The following is a 16816-nucleotide window of genomic DNA, read 5'->3' on the forward strand; positions in this document are numbered from 1 at the left end:
GAATGCTATCCAAACTGAACCGGTATGTACAAAGTGCTGGAGTAACTCAGCGGGTCAGGCAGCATCTCTGGAGAATAAGGATGGGTTTTGTTTTGGGTCGTACCTGAAATGTCACCTATCCTTTTTCTCCAGCGATGCTACCTGAGCTGCTGAGTTACTCCAGCACTTTGTGTCTATCTTCAACATAAACCAGCATCTGCAGACACTTCCTACACAGAACAGATATACCATACATTAATACAGTCAAGTCCAATTCAAGTAAATAGTGGATGATCAGCCATGATCACATTGAATGGTGGTGCTGGCTCGAAGGGCCGAATGGCCTACTCCTGCACCTATTGTCTAGTGTCTAATAGATAAAGCAAAGAGGAAGATACAGCACTGTAGCGCAACAGTTCCATAGACAAGGTCCAAACTTGGACCTGCTTTCAAACTTCTGTACCTTTTGCTGGATGGGAACATAGAAACATAGACAATAGGTGCAGGAGTAGGCCATTCGGCCCTTCGATCCAGCATCGCCATTCAATATGATCACGGCTGATCATCCAAAATCAGTACCCCGTTCCTGCTTTTTCCACATATCCCTTGATTAGGGTGAGGAAGGAATGACCGGGGGTGGGACAAGTCTTTGATTATGTTGATTGATTTTCTGAGGCAGTGTGAAGTGTAGATGGAGTCAATGTTGTGGAGTCTGTGTGATGGGCTATGTGACCTAGATTTTCCTGTTGATCAGGACACCTTGCTCATCTGATACCAAAAAAAGACACAAATTGCTGGAGTAACTCAACGGGGTCAGGCAGCATCTGTGGAGAACATGGATAGATGATATTTCCGGTTGGGAACCTTCTTCAGACTGATTTAGTAGTGCGAGAGAAAGCTGGAAGAGAGGAGGAGATGAGACAAAGCCTGGCGAGTGATAGGTAGATGCAGATGAGGGGGGGGTGGGTGATGTTAATTTCAGACAGAGTTCCAGAGAGTCTTAGAGTCATACAGCATGGAAATAGGCCCTTTGGCCCAACTTGCTCATGCCGACCACCATGCCTCATCTCCCCTGGTCCCACATGCCTGCGTTTGACCCATATCACTCTAAACCCATCCTATCCATGTACGTGTCCAAATGTTTCTTAAACATTGTGATAGTACATGCCTCAGCTATCTCCTCCAGCAGCTCATTCCATACACCCACCACCCTTTGTGTAAAAATGTTACCCTTCAGTTTACTATTAAATCTTTCCCCTCTCAGCTTAAACCTATGACATCTGGTTCTCAATTCCCCTACTCTGGGCAAAAGACTACCCAATCTATTCCTGTCATGATTTTGTACACCTTGTAAGAGCTCATCCTCCTGCGCTCAATGTAATAAAGCCCTTTGCCTGCTAAACCTCTCCCTATAGCTCAGACCTTCCAGTCCTGGCAACATCCTTGTAAATCTTCTCAGCCCCCTTTCCAGCTTAACAACATCTTTCCTATAACATGGTGACCAAACCTGAACACAACACCGGTCACACCAACATCATATATAGTTGGATAAAGGCCAGAGAAGAAAAGACAAAAAAGTGTGAGATATGGAGAGAAGATGCACAAAATACACGGTGTGTCTTTTTTTTAATGTTCCTATGTTATGGGAGCAAAATTAGGCAATCTAGCCCATCAAATCTACTCTGCCATTCATTCAAATCATGGCTGATCTATCTTTCCATCTCAATCCCATTCTCCTGCCTATCCCCCCAACCCCTGACTAATCGGGAATTTCTCATCGCCACCTTAAAAAGATCCACAGCCTTCTGTGACAATGAATTCCACAGATTCACCACCCTCTGACTGTAGAAGGTCCACCTCATCCCCTTTCTAAAAGTACCTCCTTTTATTCTGAGGCTGTGGCCTCTGATCCTAGACTCTCCCACTAGGAGAAACATCCTCTCCACATCCACTCTATCCAGGCCTTTCACTATTCGGTATGTTGCAATGAGATCCTTCTAAACTCCAGCAAGCACAGGCCCAGTGCAGTCAAATGCTCATCATACGATAACCCAATCATCCCTGGTATTGTTCTCGTAAACCTATAAACCAGCAAATGCAGTTCCTTTTGTCTACATTCACCTGATACCACTTTGGCCGAGATTCACGTGCGACAAACCTCAGTGGTTTCCTTCTGCTCCCTGGGTCCCGTCTCCGCCACTCCACCACAACGTGCAAACTCCACAGACAGGAGTTGAGGTCAGGATGGAACCGGGGTCTCTGGCGCCGTGAGACAGCGACTATACTCGCTGTGCAGCTGACCAAGTAATGCATTCATTGCAGTGCGATCTAAATCTAGAGGGTTTTGATGGCTGTGTCACTGTGCCACTGTGCCACCCCTTTATCTGGCAACAAGCAGATATTAGGATGGCACAGTGACGCATTTAGTAGAGCTGCTACCTCACAGCGCCAGAGACCTGGGCTCGATCCTGACCTCGGTTGATGTGTCTGTGTGAACGTCTGAAGAAGGGTCTCGACCCGAAAAGTCACCTATTACTTTCCTCCAGAGATGCTGTCTGACCCGCTGACTTACTCCCGCTTTTTGTGTCTATCTTCGGTTTAAACCAGCATCTGCAGTTCCTTCATACACTGTACTGTTCTATGTTCTATTAAACTATGAGACCGGAATCCTTCTTCTCTATTCAGAAGCATTGTTACTGGCAAGTATTTTGCTTTTCAAAATTTTACTGAGCATTTCGCTTGTGCTCGCCTCAGGTTCTGAGCTCCTTTTAAACCAGCCAGGAGTTAACCAATTCCTGGAAGTACAATGTGCCCAAACCATTTTGTTTTTGATATGTTGGTCTGTTCACGCCTCAAACAGCAGCTTCGGGTTGAAGGAGGCTCACTAGCGCCTTCTTCTGTCAGAAACAGTATAGTACATCAGTGAACAGGCACAATATTATCCTGGACATTTCTCTGTTTTAAAGCTACTGTCCAGGGAACATCCTTGCTCATGTCATATGTCTCATTGGCTCGGCAAGTCCCGTTTGGTTAGAAAGCCAACACCGTACTTGGTGAAGCCTGTTGCACGGTGGCGCAGCGGCAGAGACCCGGGTACGATCCTGACTACAGGTGCTGTCTGTACGGAGTTGCTACTTTCTCCTACTTTCATTCCAAAGACGTAAAGGTTTGTAGGTTAATTGGCTTCGGTAAGTTGTAAAAATGGTCCCTAAGTGTGTGGGATAGTTTTGGTGTACGGGGTGATTGCTGGTCATCGCATACACAGTGGGCCAAAGGGCCTGTTTCCGCGCAGTATCTCTAAACTAAGTTCTACAGCAAACACACCAGTTAACCTACCAACCCGCACAAGTTTGATATTTTCATAAGGCACAGGAGCAGAATTAGGCCAATCGGCCCATCAAGTGTGCTCTGCCATTCGAGATCATGACTGATCTATCTTTCACTGTTAACCCCGTTCTCCTGCCTTCCACCCATAACTTTTGACACCTTTATTAATTAAGAACCTGTCAATCTCCGCCTTAAAAATACCCAATGACTTAACCTCCACCACCGCCTGTGACAATGAATTCCACAAAAAATTCCTCCTTATCTCCTTTCTAAAGGTACGTCCTTTTATTATGAGGCTAAGGACTGTGGTCTTAGACTCATCCACTAGTGGATACATCCTTTCCACATCCACGATATCCAGGCTTGTCTTGTTTAGTTTATTGTCACGTGTACCAAGGTACAGGGAAAAGCTTTGTGTTGTGTACTAACCAGTCAATGGAAAGACTATAAATGATTACAATCGTGCCGTCCACAGTGTACAGATACAGGATAAACGGTATAACGTTTAGTGCTAGATAAAGTCCAGTGTAGTCCGATTAAAGATTGTCTGAGGGTTGCCAATGAGGTAAACTCCAATGGATAGCACTGGAGAATAATGAAGATATTTTTTCGAAAGTTGGAAAACATAGACATAGACGAAAGTTACAGCATGAATCTGGTCTGAAGAAGGACCCCGACCTGAAATATAATCTAACCATGTTCTCCAGGGATGCTGCCTGAATTTTTCTTGACGTCATTCTTTCTAGCTTCATTGTAGTGTCTTGGTCTTTAGACTTTAGAGATAAAGCGTGGAAACAGGCCCTCCATCCCACCGATTCCGTGCTGACCAGCGTCACCCCGTACACCAGCACTATCTGTACGTCTTTGAAGTGTGGGAGGAAACCGGAGCACCCAGTGAAAACCCACGTGGGTCACAGGTAGAACGTACAAACTCCATACAGACAGCATCCGCGGTCAGGATCGAACCCGGGTCTCTGGCGCTGTAAGGCAGCAATTCTACCGCTTCGCTTCTGTTGATATAAATCGTTCTTGGCTTGTAAAATATGAGGAGCCCTGCTAGATATCCTGGGTCTTTTAAATTACATTTATATCCGCTGCTAGAAGCTTCTTTAAACCCGCCGCCTGTGTTTGTTCCTTTGTTCAGCTGTACCAAGACTAGGGTGAGGAACAAGCTGTGACCCTTTCTTTGTGACATCCCTGGTACTCGCTGGAATCTGGCTGACCTAGAAAGTGGAAAGAGTGCAGAGATGATTTATGAGGATGTTGCCAGGACTCGAGGGGTCGGAGATATAGGGAGAGGCTGGGACAGCGCTGGAGACCCGGGTTTGATCCTGATCTCAGGTGCTGTTTGTGAATGGAGTTTGCACGTTCTTCCTGTGACCGCATGGATTTCCTCGAGGTTTTTCTCCCACATCCTAAAGACGGTGGGGTTGTAGGTGAATTGCCCCTGGTGTTAAGGAGTGGATGAGAAAGTGGAGAGAATAAACAAAGTGCTGGAGTAACTCAGCCGGTCAGGTTGCATCACTGGAGAACATGGATAGGTGATGTTTCGGCTTGGTGTCTTTCTTCAGACTGATTATGGTAGGGGTGAGGAAGCTGGAATAGAGTCCTCTGTAATTTGTCCCAAATGTGTAGGGAATGGATGAGAAAATGGGATAACATAAAACTAGTGAGATTGGGTGATCGATGGCCGACGTGGCGTTTCATGGGTCTGTTTCCATGCTGTATCTCTAAATATAAACAAATCAGTCTGAAGAAGGGTCTCGACCCAAAATGTCACCCATTCCTTCTCTCCAGAGATGCTGCCGGTCCCGATGAATTAATCCAGCATTTTGTGTCCACCTTCTATGCCAAGAAGGACCCAGGTTATGGACTGTGGTGTTCTCAGGCAATTTAACGTTACTGACCACAGGACACAGTACAGTTTTGAATCATGTGAAGTGAATATTTATACTTTAATACCGATAAATTATCAGATACAATACAATAGTGAAATCCCCATTGCTGAGAAGTGTTTTAATACAAACCGAAAGAACTTCACAAAAGCCAAAATATATATTTTTCTATATGTTGACTTTGTTTCTGGGCCGTCTCCTGTACCAGTAGTTCATGCAGCCTCAACTTTTCTTCACCAAATCCCACGATCTTCAGCCCACCAACTCCACGGATAGTGAAAGGCCTGGATAGAGTGGACATGGACTGGATGCTTCCACTAGTGGAGGAGTCTAGGAAGAGAGGCCATAGCCTCAGAATAAAACGATGTACCATTTGAAAGGAGATGAGGAGGAATTTCTTTCATCTGAGGGTGGTGAATCTGTGGAATTCATTTCCAGACGGCTGTGGAGACCACGTCAGTGGATATTTTGAAGGCAAAGATTGACGGATGTTTGATTAGTGTGGGTGTCAGGGATTATGGGGAGAAGGCAGGAGAATGGGGTTGACAGATCAGTCATGATTGAATGGTGGAGTTGAATTGATAGGCCGACTAACCTAATTCTGCCCCTAGAATTTAAATGGCAAGAAAAATGGAGCAGGAATGGAGGTGAGGCTGTGATTAGGTTCCAGGGAGATCAAGCTGAGGCTCACAACACTTGGAATCAAACCCATCCCATATCCCACTTGAGAAGTATACATGGACTCTTGTCAGAAGGATGTCAGGGGGGAGGGGGCACTTGTCGGCCTTTAACTCCCTTCTTTTCCAACAATCTTGCTTCCTCTGCAAAGCCGATGAACTAGTATTGACGTAATCGGTTTCTCCTTGTGCCGATGAAACATCACTTCCTTATTGAATCACGGTGTATATCCCACACTTAACGGCCCGCTTTTGAGTATGTTCCTACGATTTAAGATTTCAGTGAGGGTTTGCAGTTTAAAAAAAAGCGACAGGACAGTGTGTGAGCTTTGTTCTTCTGACGCCCGTCTCATTCCACCCTCCCATTGCACCTGTCTATAAAAAGCACAGAGTGCTGGAGTAACTCAGCGGGTCAGGCTGCATTTCTGGAGGACAGGGATCGGCGACGTTTTGGGTCGGGACACTTCTACAGTTTTGCTAGGGTGTTGCCTAAGAACATGGATAGGTGGGACCCTTCTCCAGTCGGAAGATTTACCAGGTTTTGTTATCCCATTTTCTCATCCATTCCCTGCCTAGACACTCGGGTAAATTACAGAGGCCTCTTTTCCAGCTTCCTCACCCCTACAACAATCAGTCTGATGAAGGGTCCCAACCCAAAACATCGTCAATCTACGCTCACCCAGGAAGTTGCCTGACCTGCTGAGTTACACCAGCACCTTTGATTCTTTTTTGTGTGTAAACCAGCATCTGCAGTTCCTTGTGCACACATTTCTACGGTGTGTTTGATCTTTAGGCCCCATTAGTTTAACATCAACACAGAAGCCACATGGTTAGATTGCCGACAGGTAAGATTAATCACGAGGTTTCAGCTCAATGACTTCTCATGGCTACCAGAAACATGAGGCGCGTCTTACCCTTTCAAACTGTGTTGCCTTGTTGTCCAGTTGTTTAGCTTGGAGTTTATAATACTGCAGATCTTGCGGAAGGCCTCTACTGAAGGCCTCTTCAGTTAACCAGGCATTAACATCAGGTGAAAATGCCATCCACCTTGCCCACCCCGCACCAGAAGGTAGGGAGGATATCTTATCTCACCTCCCTGGGGTCTAGGGAGCGGGACCGGCTGACAGGCAAAACATGACACTCCTAACAGGTGGATTGGGCAGAGGGCAAGAGAGAGAAACCCAAGGATAAATACTATGCTATTTCAAGTTGGAGGAAGGTTTCGGGTTATCCTAGCCACGGCGATGATTGTCGCTAACGCTTCTGCAACCGAGCGAGGGAAGTGTTTGGGCCCCTCGGTTAGACGGTACCCTCTGGTCAGAGCCCCTCGTCATTGTAGGCTGGAGACTCAGGCTTCAGCACGCTCTGGGGGTTGTCCTCCAGTAGAGGTCGCCACTTGATCTCTCCTGTAAGCAGCAGGTCCAGCCCATTCATCGAGTCCAGGTACTGCATCTGCAGAGGGAAGAGAACGCGTCAGAGAGCCACACAGCTCGGAAACATGATTCCCTTTATCCTGCACCTGTACAGGTGGACGGCTTGATTGTAAACATGTATAAAATGGACGATCTGGATGGAGGTGACGGCCACAATGGGCCTTTAGGGCCAGCTGCAGCTGGAACTGTGAAAATGTCACCAAAACCTGGCGATCTTGTATCTGGACTCAGTGGACTGTTTCTGTGTATTATGTACTTAATCGGGGATTGTACTTGTATACGGCAATAATCTTACTGATTTATATGTAAAGAAGGAATGTCACTGTATCTTAATAAAGGAACCATTGAACATGACAATGCCACGCTTTAGGCCCTGCCCCAGAACTGTGCCTCTACCCTGAAACACTGCGGAAAGACACGAATGATCGGAAGTCAAACCTTAATTCAAGAGTGTCATTGCCCGTTAATTGTCACACCCACTGGGCCCAGAACAATTAATTTTTTACTTGCTGCCGCTTTAAAAGCACATTAAATGCAACGTTGCAAAAATTAAATACACAACACACATTTTCGGTTACACAAGGTAATCCAGACTATGACAATTCAAGCCAAAGGATGAAGTGCAACCTTGGAGAAAGGCCATATTCTCACCCCGCTCACTCCCTCTTCTCCCCTCCCCCACCAGGAAAGATGTACAGCTCCATCCAAGACTGCAAGAAAGTGCAGAGAGTTGTGGACACAGCCCAGACCATCACGCAAACCAACCTCCCTTTCATTGAATCCATTGACTTCACGCTGCCTCGGCAAGGCCACCAGCATAATCAAAGACCAGTTTCACTCTGGTCACTCCCTCTTCTATTAGGCAAGAGGTACAGAAGTGTGAAAATGTACAGCTCCTGATTCAGGGACAGTTTCTTCCTAACTGTTATCAGGCAACTGAACCACCCAATCAACAAGTAGAGAGCGGTCCTGAGCTACTATCGACCACATTGAAGATTCTCTGACTATCTTTCATTGGACTTTACTAAACATTATCTTGCACTAAACGTTATCCCCTTTATCCTGTATCTGTACACTGTGAACGGCTTGATTGTAATCATGTATAGTCTTTCCACTGACTGGTTAGCAAGCAACAAAGAGCTTTTCATTGTACCTCAGTACATGTGATAATAAATTAAACTAACTAGTAGATAGACACAAAACGTTGGAGTAACTCATCGGGTCAGGCAGCATCTCTGGAGAAAAGGAATAGGTGACGTTTGGGTCGGTGCTGAATTAGGGTTGTGGTTAGGGTCTGTTGTAAATTCCTTCTTTGGGCTGGTATGCCAGGAATGGGGTTACATCAGTTCCACATCTCAAACACAAAATTCAGCAAGGAACAACAGGTTAAAGCACATACGGCCTGTCAACCCCACCATTGAAGGGATCTATAGGAGTTGCTGTCTCAAAAATGCAGCTCGCATCATCAAAGACCCACACCACCCTGGCCACGTGCTCATTTCACTCCTACCATCGGGAAGAAGCTATAGGAGTCTGAAAACCGTGAGCTCCAGGTTCAAGATTAACTTCTTCTCAACACCACACTAACCTCAACTATGAACTGGGGAGTGTCTTTGGTTGTACTAAGGACTTTGAGTTCTTATAGTTTATTGCATTTTTAGAACATAGAACAGGAACAGGCCCTTCGGTCCACAATGTCTATACCGAACATGACTCCAAGACCAACTCTTATCTACTTGCACATGATCCATATCCCTCCTTTCCCTGGATATCCATGTCCCTATCCAAAAGTCTCTAAAACCCCACTATCGTATCTGCCTCTACCACCGCCCCCGACAGCACGCTCCAGGCACCCACCTGTGAAAAAAACCTGTCTCACACATCTCGTTTAAACTTTGTTTAAACTTTGTCCCCATCACATTAAAACTATGCCCTCTCATATTTAATATTTCCATCCCGAGAAAGATTCTGGTTATCTCCCTTATTTATGCCTCTCATCATTTTATATACTTCTATCAGCTCTGCCCTCGACCTCTGGCATTCGAGGGGAAAAGGTCCAAGTCTATCCCACCTCTCCTTGTAGTAAATAGCCCCTATCTCACGGCATCATTCACGTAAAACTGAAGAAAGGTCCCGACCTGAAAGGTCACCTGTCCATGTTCCCCAGAGATGCTGCGAGACCCGCTGTTACCCACGTAGTTTGTGTCTTCTTTTAACATTCTAGTAAACCTCCTCTGCACCCTCTCCAAAGCCCCCACGTCCTTCCTGTAATCTTTATTATATTTTATCTGTGCGGATTGTGTTTACAAGCCTGTTAAGCTGCTGTAAGTGAGCATGTAGTTGTTCCGTTGTCGGTACATATGACCATTAAGCATTCTCGACCCTTAAACAGCTGTAGAAATGCCTGTGCTAGATTACTGCCCATTAAGCTGTGGGTGTAAGGGGTTAATGCAGTGAAGGGTTGGCTTCAGTTTTTGATTGACTCCAAGGGGAAAAGAAACCTGGCAGTGAAGAGAGGTGAATGCCGGTCACTGCCCGGTACTGGGCAAAGCAACGTGCCCCTGCCCGGCTCTGCTGGCTAACTTTACCTGACTTCACAAAACCCTTCTCCCCCTGTCAAACCGGCTGAGAATGGAAGCTCAGGTAATCGTTCACTTCCTCCTAGGCACGCAAAAATGCTGGAGAAACTCAGCGGGTGCAGCAGCATCTATGGAGCGAAGGAAATAGGCAACGTTTTGTCCCGAAACGTTGCCTATTTCCTTCGCTCCATAGATGCTGCTGCACCCGCTGAGTTTCTCCAGCATTTTTGTGTACCTTCGATTTTCCAGCATCTGCAGTTCCTTCTTAAAACACTTAGTTCACTGCCTCCTGTTTGAATGCGCTCTGATTGTGCGATTCCCAGCCCCAACACATCCCAGCGCCCAAGGTTTATGTTATAGAAAGGAAATTTCTCGGATGACCTGACCGCACTGGTCACAGCTCTCTCATTCCCCTGTGGTGGCGAGTACAAGTCACCGTCTGTTCAGTGACACCTCTCAATGCGGCTAAATCCCCGCTACTTCCAGAAATAAAAAAAAAGATCTTTCCTGTCGGGATTGCGGCTAACCTGGAGGAGGAAGTCACAGCACACGTTCGTGTTTTGCATCCAGAGCCCTCCCTCAGCGCAGAGGTTTCTTTGAGGAAGGGGTGGAGCGCGGAGGGGAGGGGAGGGGAGCCAGGAGGATTTTAGTTGGGAATGTGCACACATTCCCATTCCCGCTTCCCATCTCCGGGGCTGTCGGTGGATTCTCACAACATTTTTTTGCTTTTACCATTTTTAAGGGACAGCTTCCTCCCCTCAGGCTTCTGATAATAATCAGGCTTCTGAATGGTTCTTCCATAAGCTTGGGAACTGTCAGATACACCTCTACCCCATTGCGGACATTAGACTCTGTCTCTGCGCTACAATGCTGAGAATCATATTCTGCACTCTGTATCTTTTCCTTCGCTCTACTTATTGTACTTGTGTTTGATCTGATAGGGACACAAAGTGCTGGAGTAACTCAGCGGGCCAGGCTGCATCTGTGGAGGGAATGGGCAGAAGACATAGAGTGATACAGCATGAAAACAGGCCCTTCAGCCCATCCATGGTCCATGCTGACCAAGATGCCCCATCACATACAGTCTGTCCACCCCACCATTGATGGGATGTGTAAGAGTCGCTGCCTGAAAAAGGCAGCCGGCATCATCAGAGACCCGCACCACCCTGGCTACGCGCTCACTTCACTCATGTCGGCAAGAAGCTATAAAGCCTGAAAATATTGCTCATCGGGTTCAAGATTAACTTCTGCCCAATAACCATCAGGCTCTTGAACACAACACAACACTAATGTGTCCCCCCCCCCCTCTAGCATAAATGAGGCCCTCACACATGTCTGCTCTGTATCCCGTAGCTCTGCATTTGGTCCATATCCCACTAAACATATCCCATTCATCTCAGATTTTCAGTTAGATCAGACTGATCCATCTGAAGAAGGGTTCCAGCCCAAAGAAACGTCTGTCATTTGCCTCCACAGTAGCTACCTGGGCCTCTGTTCCTCAGTTCCTCAAGCACCTTGTACTTTTGATCAACACAACTGGTATTGAATTGACAAGTTCATTTTGAGATGAATATGTGATGAATCAAATCTTGGAAACAAAAACACGGGTTTCAAAGCATTTCGAAAATTAGAATCTAAATAGAGTGCAGGAACAACGATCAGGGGATACCGATAAATCAGAAAAAGCAGCATTGCATGCTGCCAAATAAAAGCTTTATTTTTAGAGAGATGGAATTTTGAAGGCAGTGAGGTGATGTTAAACTTGCAATGAACTTTGATTAGAACTAACGGCCAATATTAAAGCTGTGAAACAATACCCAAGATAAAAATAAAACGCTGGAGTAACTCAGCGGGTTCAGGCAGCATCTCTGGAGAAACGGAATAAGTGACGTTCTGAGTCGAGACCCTTCTTCAGACTGAGAGTCAGGAGAGAGGGAAACAAGAGATATGAAAAGGAACCTAGAACAAATGGATGAAAGGTGTGCAAAAGGACAAATCAAAGCCCACAGCAATGATCAAGGAAAGGTGGAGCCCACAATGGTCCATTGTTGGCTGTGGAAAAGGTGATAACAAATTATACGAACAGCGAAACTCAACAGGACAACAGTGAAACTGGTACGATGACTAGGGTGGGGGAGAGCGGAGAGAGTGGAAGTAAGGGTTACTTCAATGCTATACAATACCTTTTGAGTTTGGCTAAACTTACTGTTTCTCTCTCTCTCTTTAAAAGAGAACCCTGCAGGAGTTTTAATGGAGCTCCTTAAAACTAAAGCATGTCTACGACAATATTGGCTCACAGTTGCCAACTGTTCGTTGGCCAAATGAAGATACCTTATGTTTCCTGCTCAGGTTTAAATCAAGAAGTCGTGTTTATTGTTATAGGCACAGATACAGTGCAGTAGAGGTACAGTGTGACCTAGTGCTGAGGCCTACTTGGTTTTAGTGTCTATCCTTGTATAATGCCTGATAATGAAACTGCATCTGCACTGGTGCAGGGCTCCCTCACACTGGACTAGCCACTCGCCTAGAATTTCACGCTCCATTCTCCAGTGTGGACCTCACACCTACAGCTGGCTGATCAAGAGGTAAGAGTGCCACAATCCTTGCCGCTTGTTTCATACCCCCTCTCTCCAGAATCCCCCAGGCACCCGAACACCTCCAGCATTTGCCAATCCCACTCCTGGTTTAGACTTTACATTGCGGAAACAGGCCCTTTGGCCCACCGAGTCCACGCTGACCAACGATCACCCCTTACACTAGCATTATCCTGCACGCTAGGGACAATTTACAATATTTACGACTTAAAGACCCAATTACCCACAAACCTGCATGTCTTTGGAGTGTGGGAGGAAACTGGAGCGCCCAAAGAAAACCCGCGTGGTCCCTGTGACCGCATTGTCCTTGTGACCGCGTGGGTTTTCTCCGGGTGCTTCGGTTTCCTCCCACACTCCAAGGAAGTGCAGTTTTACAGGTTAATTGACTTCTGTAAATTGTCCCTAGTGTGGGATAGACCTAGCGTACGGGTGACCACTGTTGGGCGCGGACTCGGTGGGCCGAAAGGCCTGTTTCTACACTGTATCTCTAAACTAAACTAAAAGTTCCTTTTGCTGTTGGTTTGCTCCATGGGCCGAGCTTGCTATTGAGCTTGGAAGCTGGGGGGTTGCCAAATAGGATTAGTTCCTAGCTGAGCCAGAGTTTGGCTATCTGACACTATTCCTAGAACTGTTCTAGCTGGTTCTTGGAGGGCAGACTAACTCTGCGGTTGTTAAGAGAGGGTGTATTATACATCTATAAATAGGGAGTGCCCCTGAAATTACTGGGAGCACTCTGTACTGGTAGCAACATCCTACCACTGGAAACTGCAGGGGCCTCTTGTGGCTTGTACTGAATAGAAACTTTTCTTACTCAGTATCCCAGTCTCTGCCAAGTGGTAGTTCTAAATCTGAGAGAGAGAGAGAGAGAGAGAGAGAGAGAGAGAGAGAGAGAGAGAGAAAGAGAGGGAGAGTGAGAGAGATAGAGAGAGAGAGAGAGAGAGAGAGAGAGAGAGAGAGAGAGAGAGAGAAGATAAGAGTCATCGATAGAGATACAGATGAATATGAGAGCAGATGATAGTGAGAGAGATGCAACAGGAGTAGAGAGCGAGTGAAAAGAGAGAGCGAGAAAGAGAGAGGAAGCAGATGAGAGAGAGAGGAGATTAGAGAGAGGAGAGAAGAGAGAGAGAGAGAGAGAGAGAGAGAGAGAGAGAGAGAAAGAGAGTGTGAAGAAGAGAGACAGCTCTTTCAACTATTGTTAGCCTCAACTACCAGTCAGTCAGAATCACACCAACTTACAACCTTTAGACTTCAGACTTTACAGAGGCAGCGTGGAAACAGGCCCTTCAGCCCAGAGTCCACGCCGACCAGTGATCATACACTAACACTCCTACACACTAGGGACAATTTTACAACTTACTGAAGCTAATTAACCTACAAACCCACATGTCTTTGGAGTGTGGGAGGAAACCGGAGCACCCGGAGCACATGGAGGCCGTACAAACTCGATGTAGGCAGCGGCTGAACCAGTGTGCTGCCCCGGTGAAGTGCTGCTTGTATTAGTGTAAAGTTGTGGCTCTGTAGGAGATTGGAGTTCGTCAATGCAATTTAGTGACAATGTTCTGTACCTGTTTGCGGACATATTCAACCATCAGCTCCAACTGTCTTGGGTCCTCACACTGTTTACTGAAGAAGTGTCGCCACAGGGACGCAGCTAACACATGGTCATCCGATAAAATCCCCTGATCGAAGGAACAAAACCAAGAAGACATTATCACACCATTGTACCCGTCCTGCACCTGTGCCTATGACAATAAACACTACTTCTTGACTTAAACCTGAACACGATACATAAGGTATCCAAGAGTTTAACTTAATTTAGTTTATACTAAACTAAACTTGCAGTACTTTGTCTGAGAACCATCAATTTGCAGTCTTTGAACCTCAAAGGTACGAGCTCTCACTGTGCTCTCACTTGAAATGGAAGACAAGGCTAGTTAAGCTAAGGAGCAATTGTGAATTGAAAAATCCATTCAGCGTCAGAATGAATAAAGCACTCAATGTCCAGCAGATCATAAGGTCATAAGGAATAGGAGTAGAATTAGTCCATTCGGCCCATAAAGTCTACTCCACCATTCAATCATGCCTGACCTATCTCTCCCTCCTAACCCTATTCTCCTGCCTGAGGAGCTGGAGGCAAGAAAAGACCAGGAACAATCAGGACCGGCCACAAATGTCCTCAGATGCCCGGTGGGTCAATTGTTGGCTGGGGAAGGTATGATCTTAAGAGAAACAATGTGGAGAACTGTGGAATTAATAAAACAACTAGGGTGGGATAAGGGGGCGTGAAGCGAAGGGGAGGGGAGTATGAGATGAAGTTACTCAAAATTATTCAATGTTCGTATCGCTGGGTTGTAAATACGAGGTGCTGTTCCTCCAATTTGCGTGTGGTCTCACTCTGGCAATGGAGGAGGCCCAGGACAGAAAGGCCAGTGTGGGAATGGGAAGGGGAGTCGAAATGCTTGGCAACTGGGAGATCCAGTAGAACTAGGCGGACTGAGTAAATCGGGCTAGTATAAATCACCTCTTATACCATCCACTGTTCTGCCACCGACTCATGGCAAAGACCCAAATTGCTTCTCAATTGGATCACAAAGCCATTCCACACACTGTCCTCAAATCCATTCAGAGGTAACAGGGAAAGTGGACACTCATTTTGCCTCTGCACAACTCCGTTTATTGAGGCAGGATTCAGGTAGAAAGTAAGTACGGAAATGTACAAGTGCCTAATGGCATTTCACAGAGATTAATTCCAAACAAAATAAAGCAAATCAATGCCAAATGATTTTGGTTTAAAAGCACAGTGTAGGCTTGTTCTTTTGATGGAAGCAGTATTATTTTAATACCTTGTGGATAAAGCATATATAAAAGAGTTTTGGCTGCTGGAAAGGTCAGATCAGGAGTGAACATCCTAAACCAGGGGGCCATCAAGAGAGAGGGAGAGGGAATGTGGACACAAGGAACTGCAGACGCTTGTTTATAAAAAAAAACACACAAAATGCTGGAGTAACTCAGTGGGTCAGGCAGCATCTCTGGAAAATTATTAATAAGGGTGTCAGGGGTTATGGGGTGAAGGCAGGTTCTTGGCTCTTGGTTTCTTGGTCCTCCAAAATATTCCAAATGGAATTTAAACTGGAGGTGGTGGAGGGAGGACTTAAGCTAGAAAGGTACTGTTGGATGATCAGCCATGATCATATTGAATGGCGGTGCAGGCTCGAAGGGCCGAATGGCCTACTCCTGCACCTATTTTCTATGTTTCTATGTTTCTATGGGTTATTGGGAAGAAAGGAGAATGGGGTTTAGAGGGAAAGATAGATAAGCCACGATTGAATGGTGGAATAGACTTATGGAGAATATAGATAGGTGACATTTTAGGTCAGGACCCTTCTTGAGAGAGTTTAGTTTAATTTATTGTCATGTGTACCAAGGTAGTTAAACGTTTTTGTTGCATGCCAACCAGTCAGCGGAAAGACTATACATGATTACAATCAAGCCATCCATAGTGTACAGAAACTTGATAAAGAAAATAATGTTCAGTGCAAGATAAAGTCCAGTAAAGTCCAATTAGAGATAGTCTGAGGGTCTCCAATGAGGTAAGTGGTAGATTAGGAACAATGGTTCTTGATAGGACGGTTCATTTGCTTGATAACAGTCAAGAGTTTAATTGTCATAGGTACCGACAAAGGAACAATGAAATTCTTACTTGCTGCAGCATAACAGCCTCATAATGACTTCGGGAGAGGAATGGAGAGCAGGGGAGAGCCAAGACTTTGCCTTCCATCACAGTGAGGAGGAGATTCACCGTGTGATGGGTGTTTGTGTGTGTCTTGGTTCTTTTCTTGTATGACTGCAGAAACCAAATTTCGTTTGAACTTCATGTGAGGTTCAAATGACAAATAAACGGTATTGTATTGTATTGTATATTGTATTGTAAATATAAAGCACTTAGATAATATATAATAAACAAAACTTAAATTCAATGAAATAATAACTACAATATGTGCAAAATCATACGTTTGAGCAACAAGCCAATCTATAGAAGTTTTAGAGTTTTGCGTGGTATCCAATCAGATGGAATACTATACATAATTCAAGCCAAACTCAGGTACAATAGGTTGAGCAACGGGAGGATACAGAATGCAGCATATAGTTCTTAGAGTAGCACAATGTCTTTTGTTCCATAGACAAAGCCCAATGTCCTCAATAGGGTGGAGGTGTTGTGTAGTGTTCAAGAGTAGTGTAGATGGTTGTTGGGAAGAAGCTATTTTTCAACATAGGGCACTTACTAAATAACCCAAATGGGAGCTGGGATGTATTTTTACCCGGAGAGTGGTG

The 16816-nt window shown here is 45.6% G+C and overlaps 1 protein-coding gene across 2 annotated transcripts in view; it reads right to left on the reverse strand.

Moving 5' to 3' along the window:
- The window catches only part of LOC116986323 (ubiquinol-cytochrome-c reductase complex assembly factor 1), an 88436-nt gene that overhangs the window by 437 nt on the left and 71183 nt on the right, over positions 1 to 16816 (reverse strand). The window contains exons 8-9 of one of the 2 annotated variants that reach the window (XR_004415452.1): positions 14050 to 14163; positions 5797 to 7330 (exon numbers count right to left, since the gene is read on the reverse strand). Coding sequence is in view for 1 of the 2 variants with exons in the window: in XM_033041744.1 (XP_032897635.1) it covers positions 7196 to 7330; positions 14050 to 14163 (249 nt within the window). In the remaining variant the exon portion in view is untranslated. Of the gene's footprint in view, positions 1 to 5228; positions 7331 to 14049; positions 14164 to 16816 lie in introns of those variants that run through there. The other variant, XM_033041744.1, reaches the window with a different exon arrangement.

The sequence above is a fragment of the Amblyraja radiata genome, chromosome 23, assembly GCF_010909765.2.
Source record: "Amblyraja radiata isolate CabotCenter1 chromosome 23, sAmbRad1.1.pri, whole genome shotgun sequence".
Taxonomy (NCBI): Eukaryota; Metazoa; Chordata; class Chondrichthyes; order Rajiformes; family Rajidae; genus Amblyraja; species Amblyraja radiata.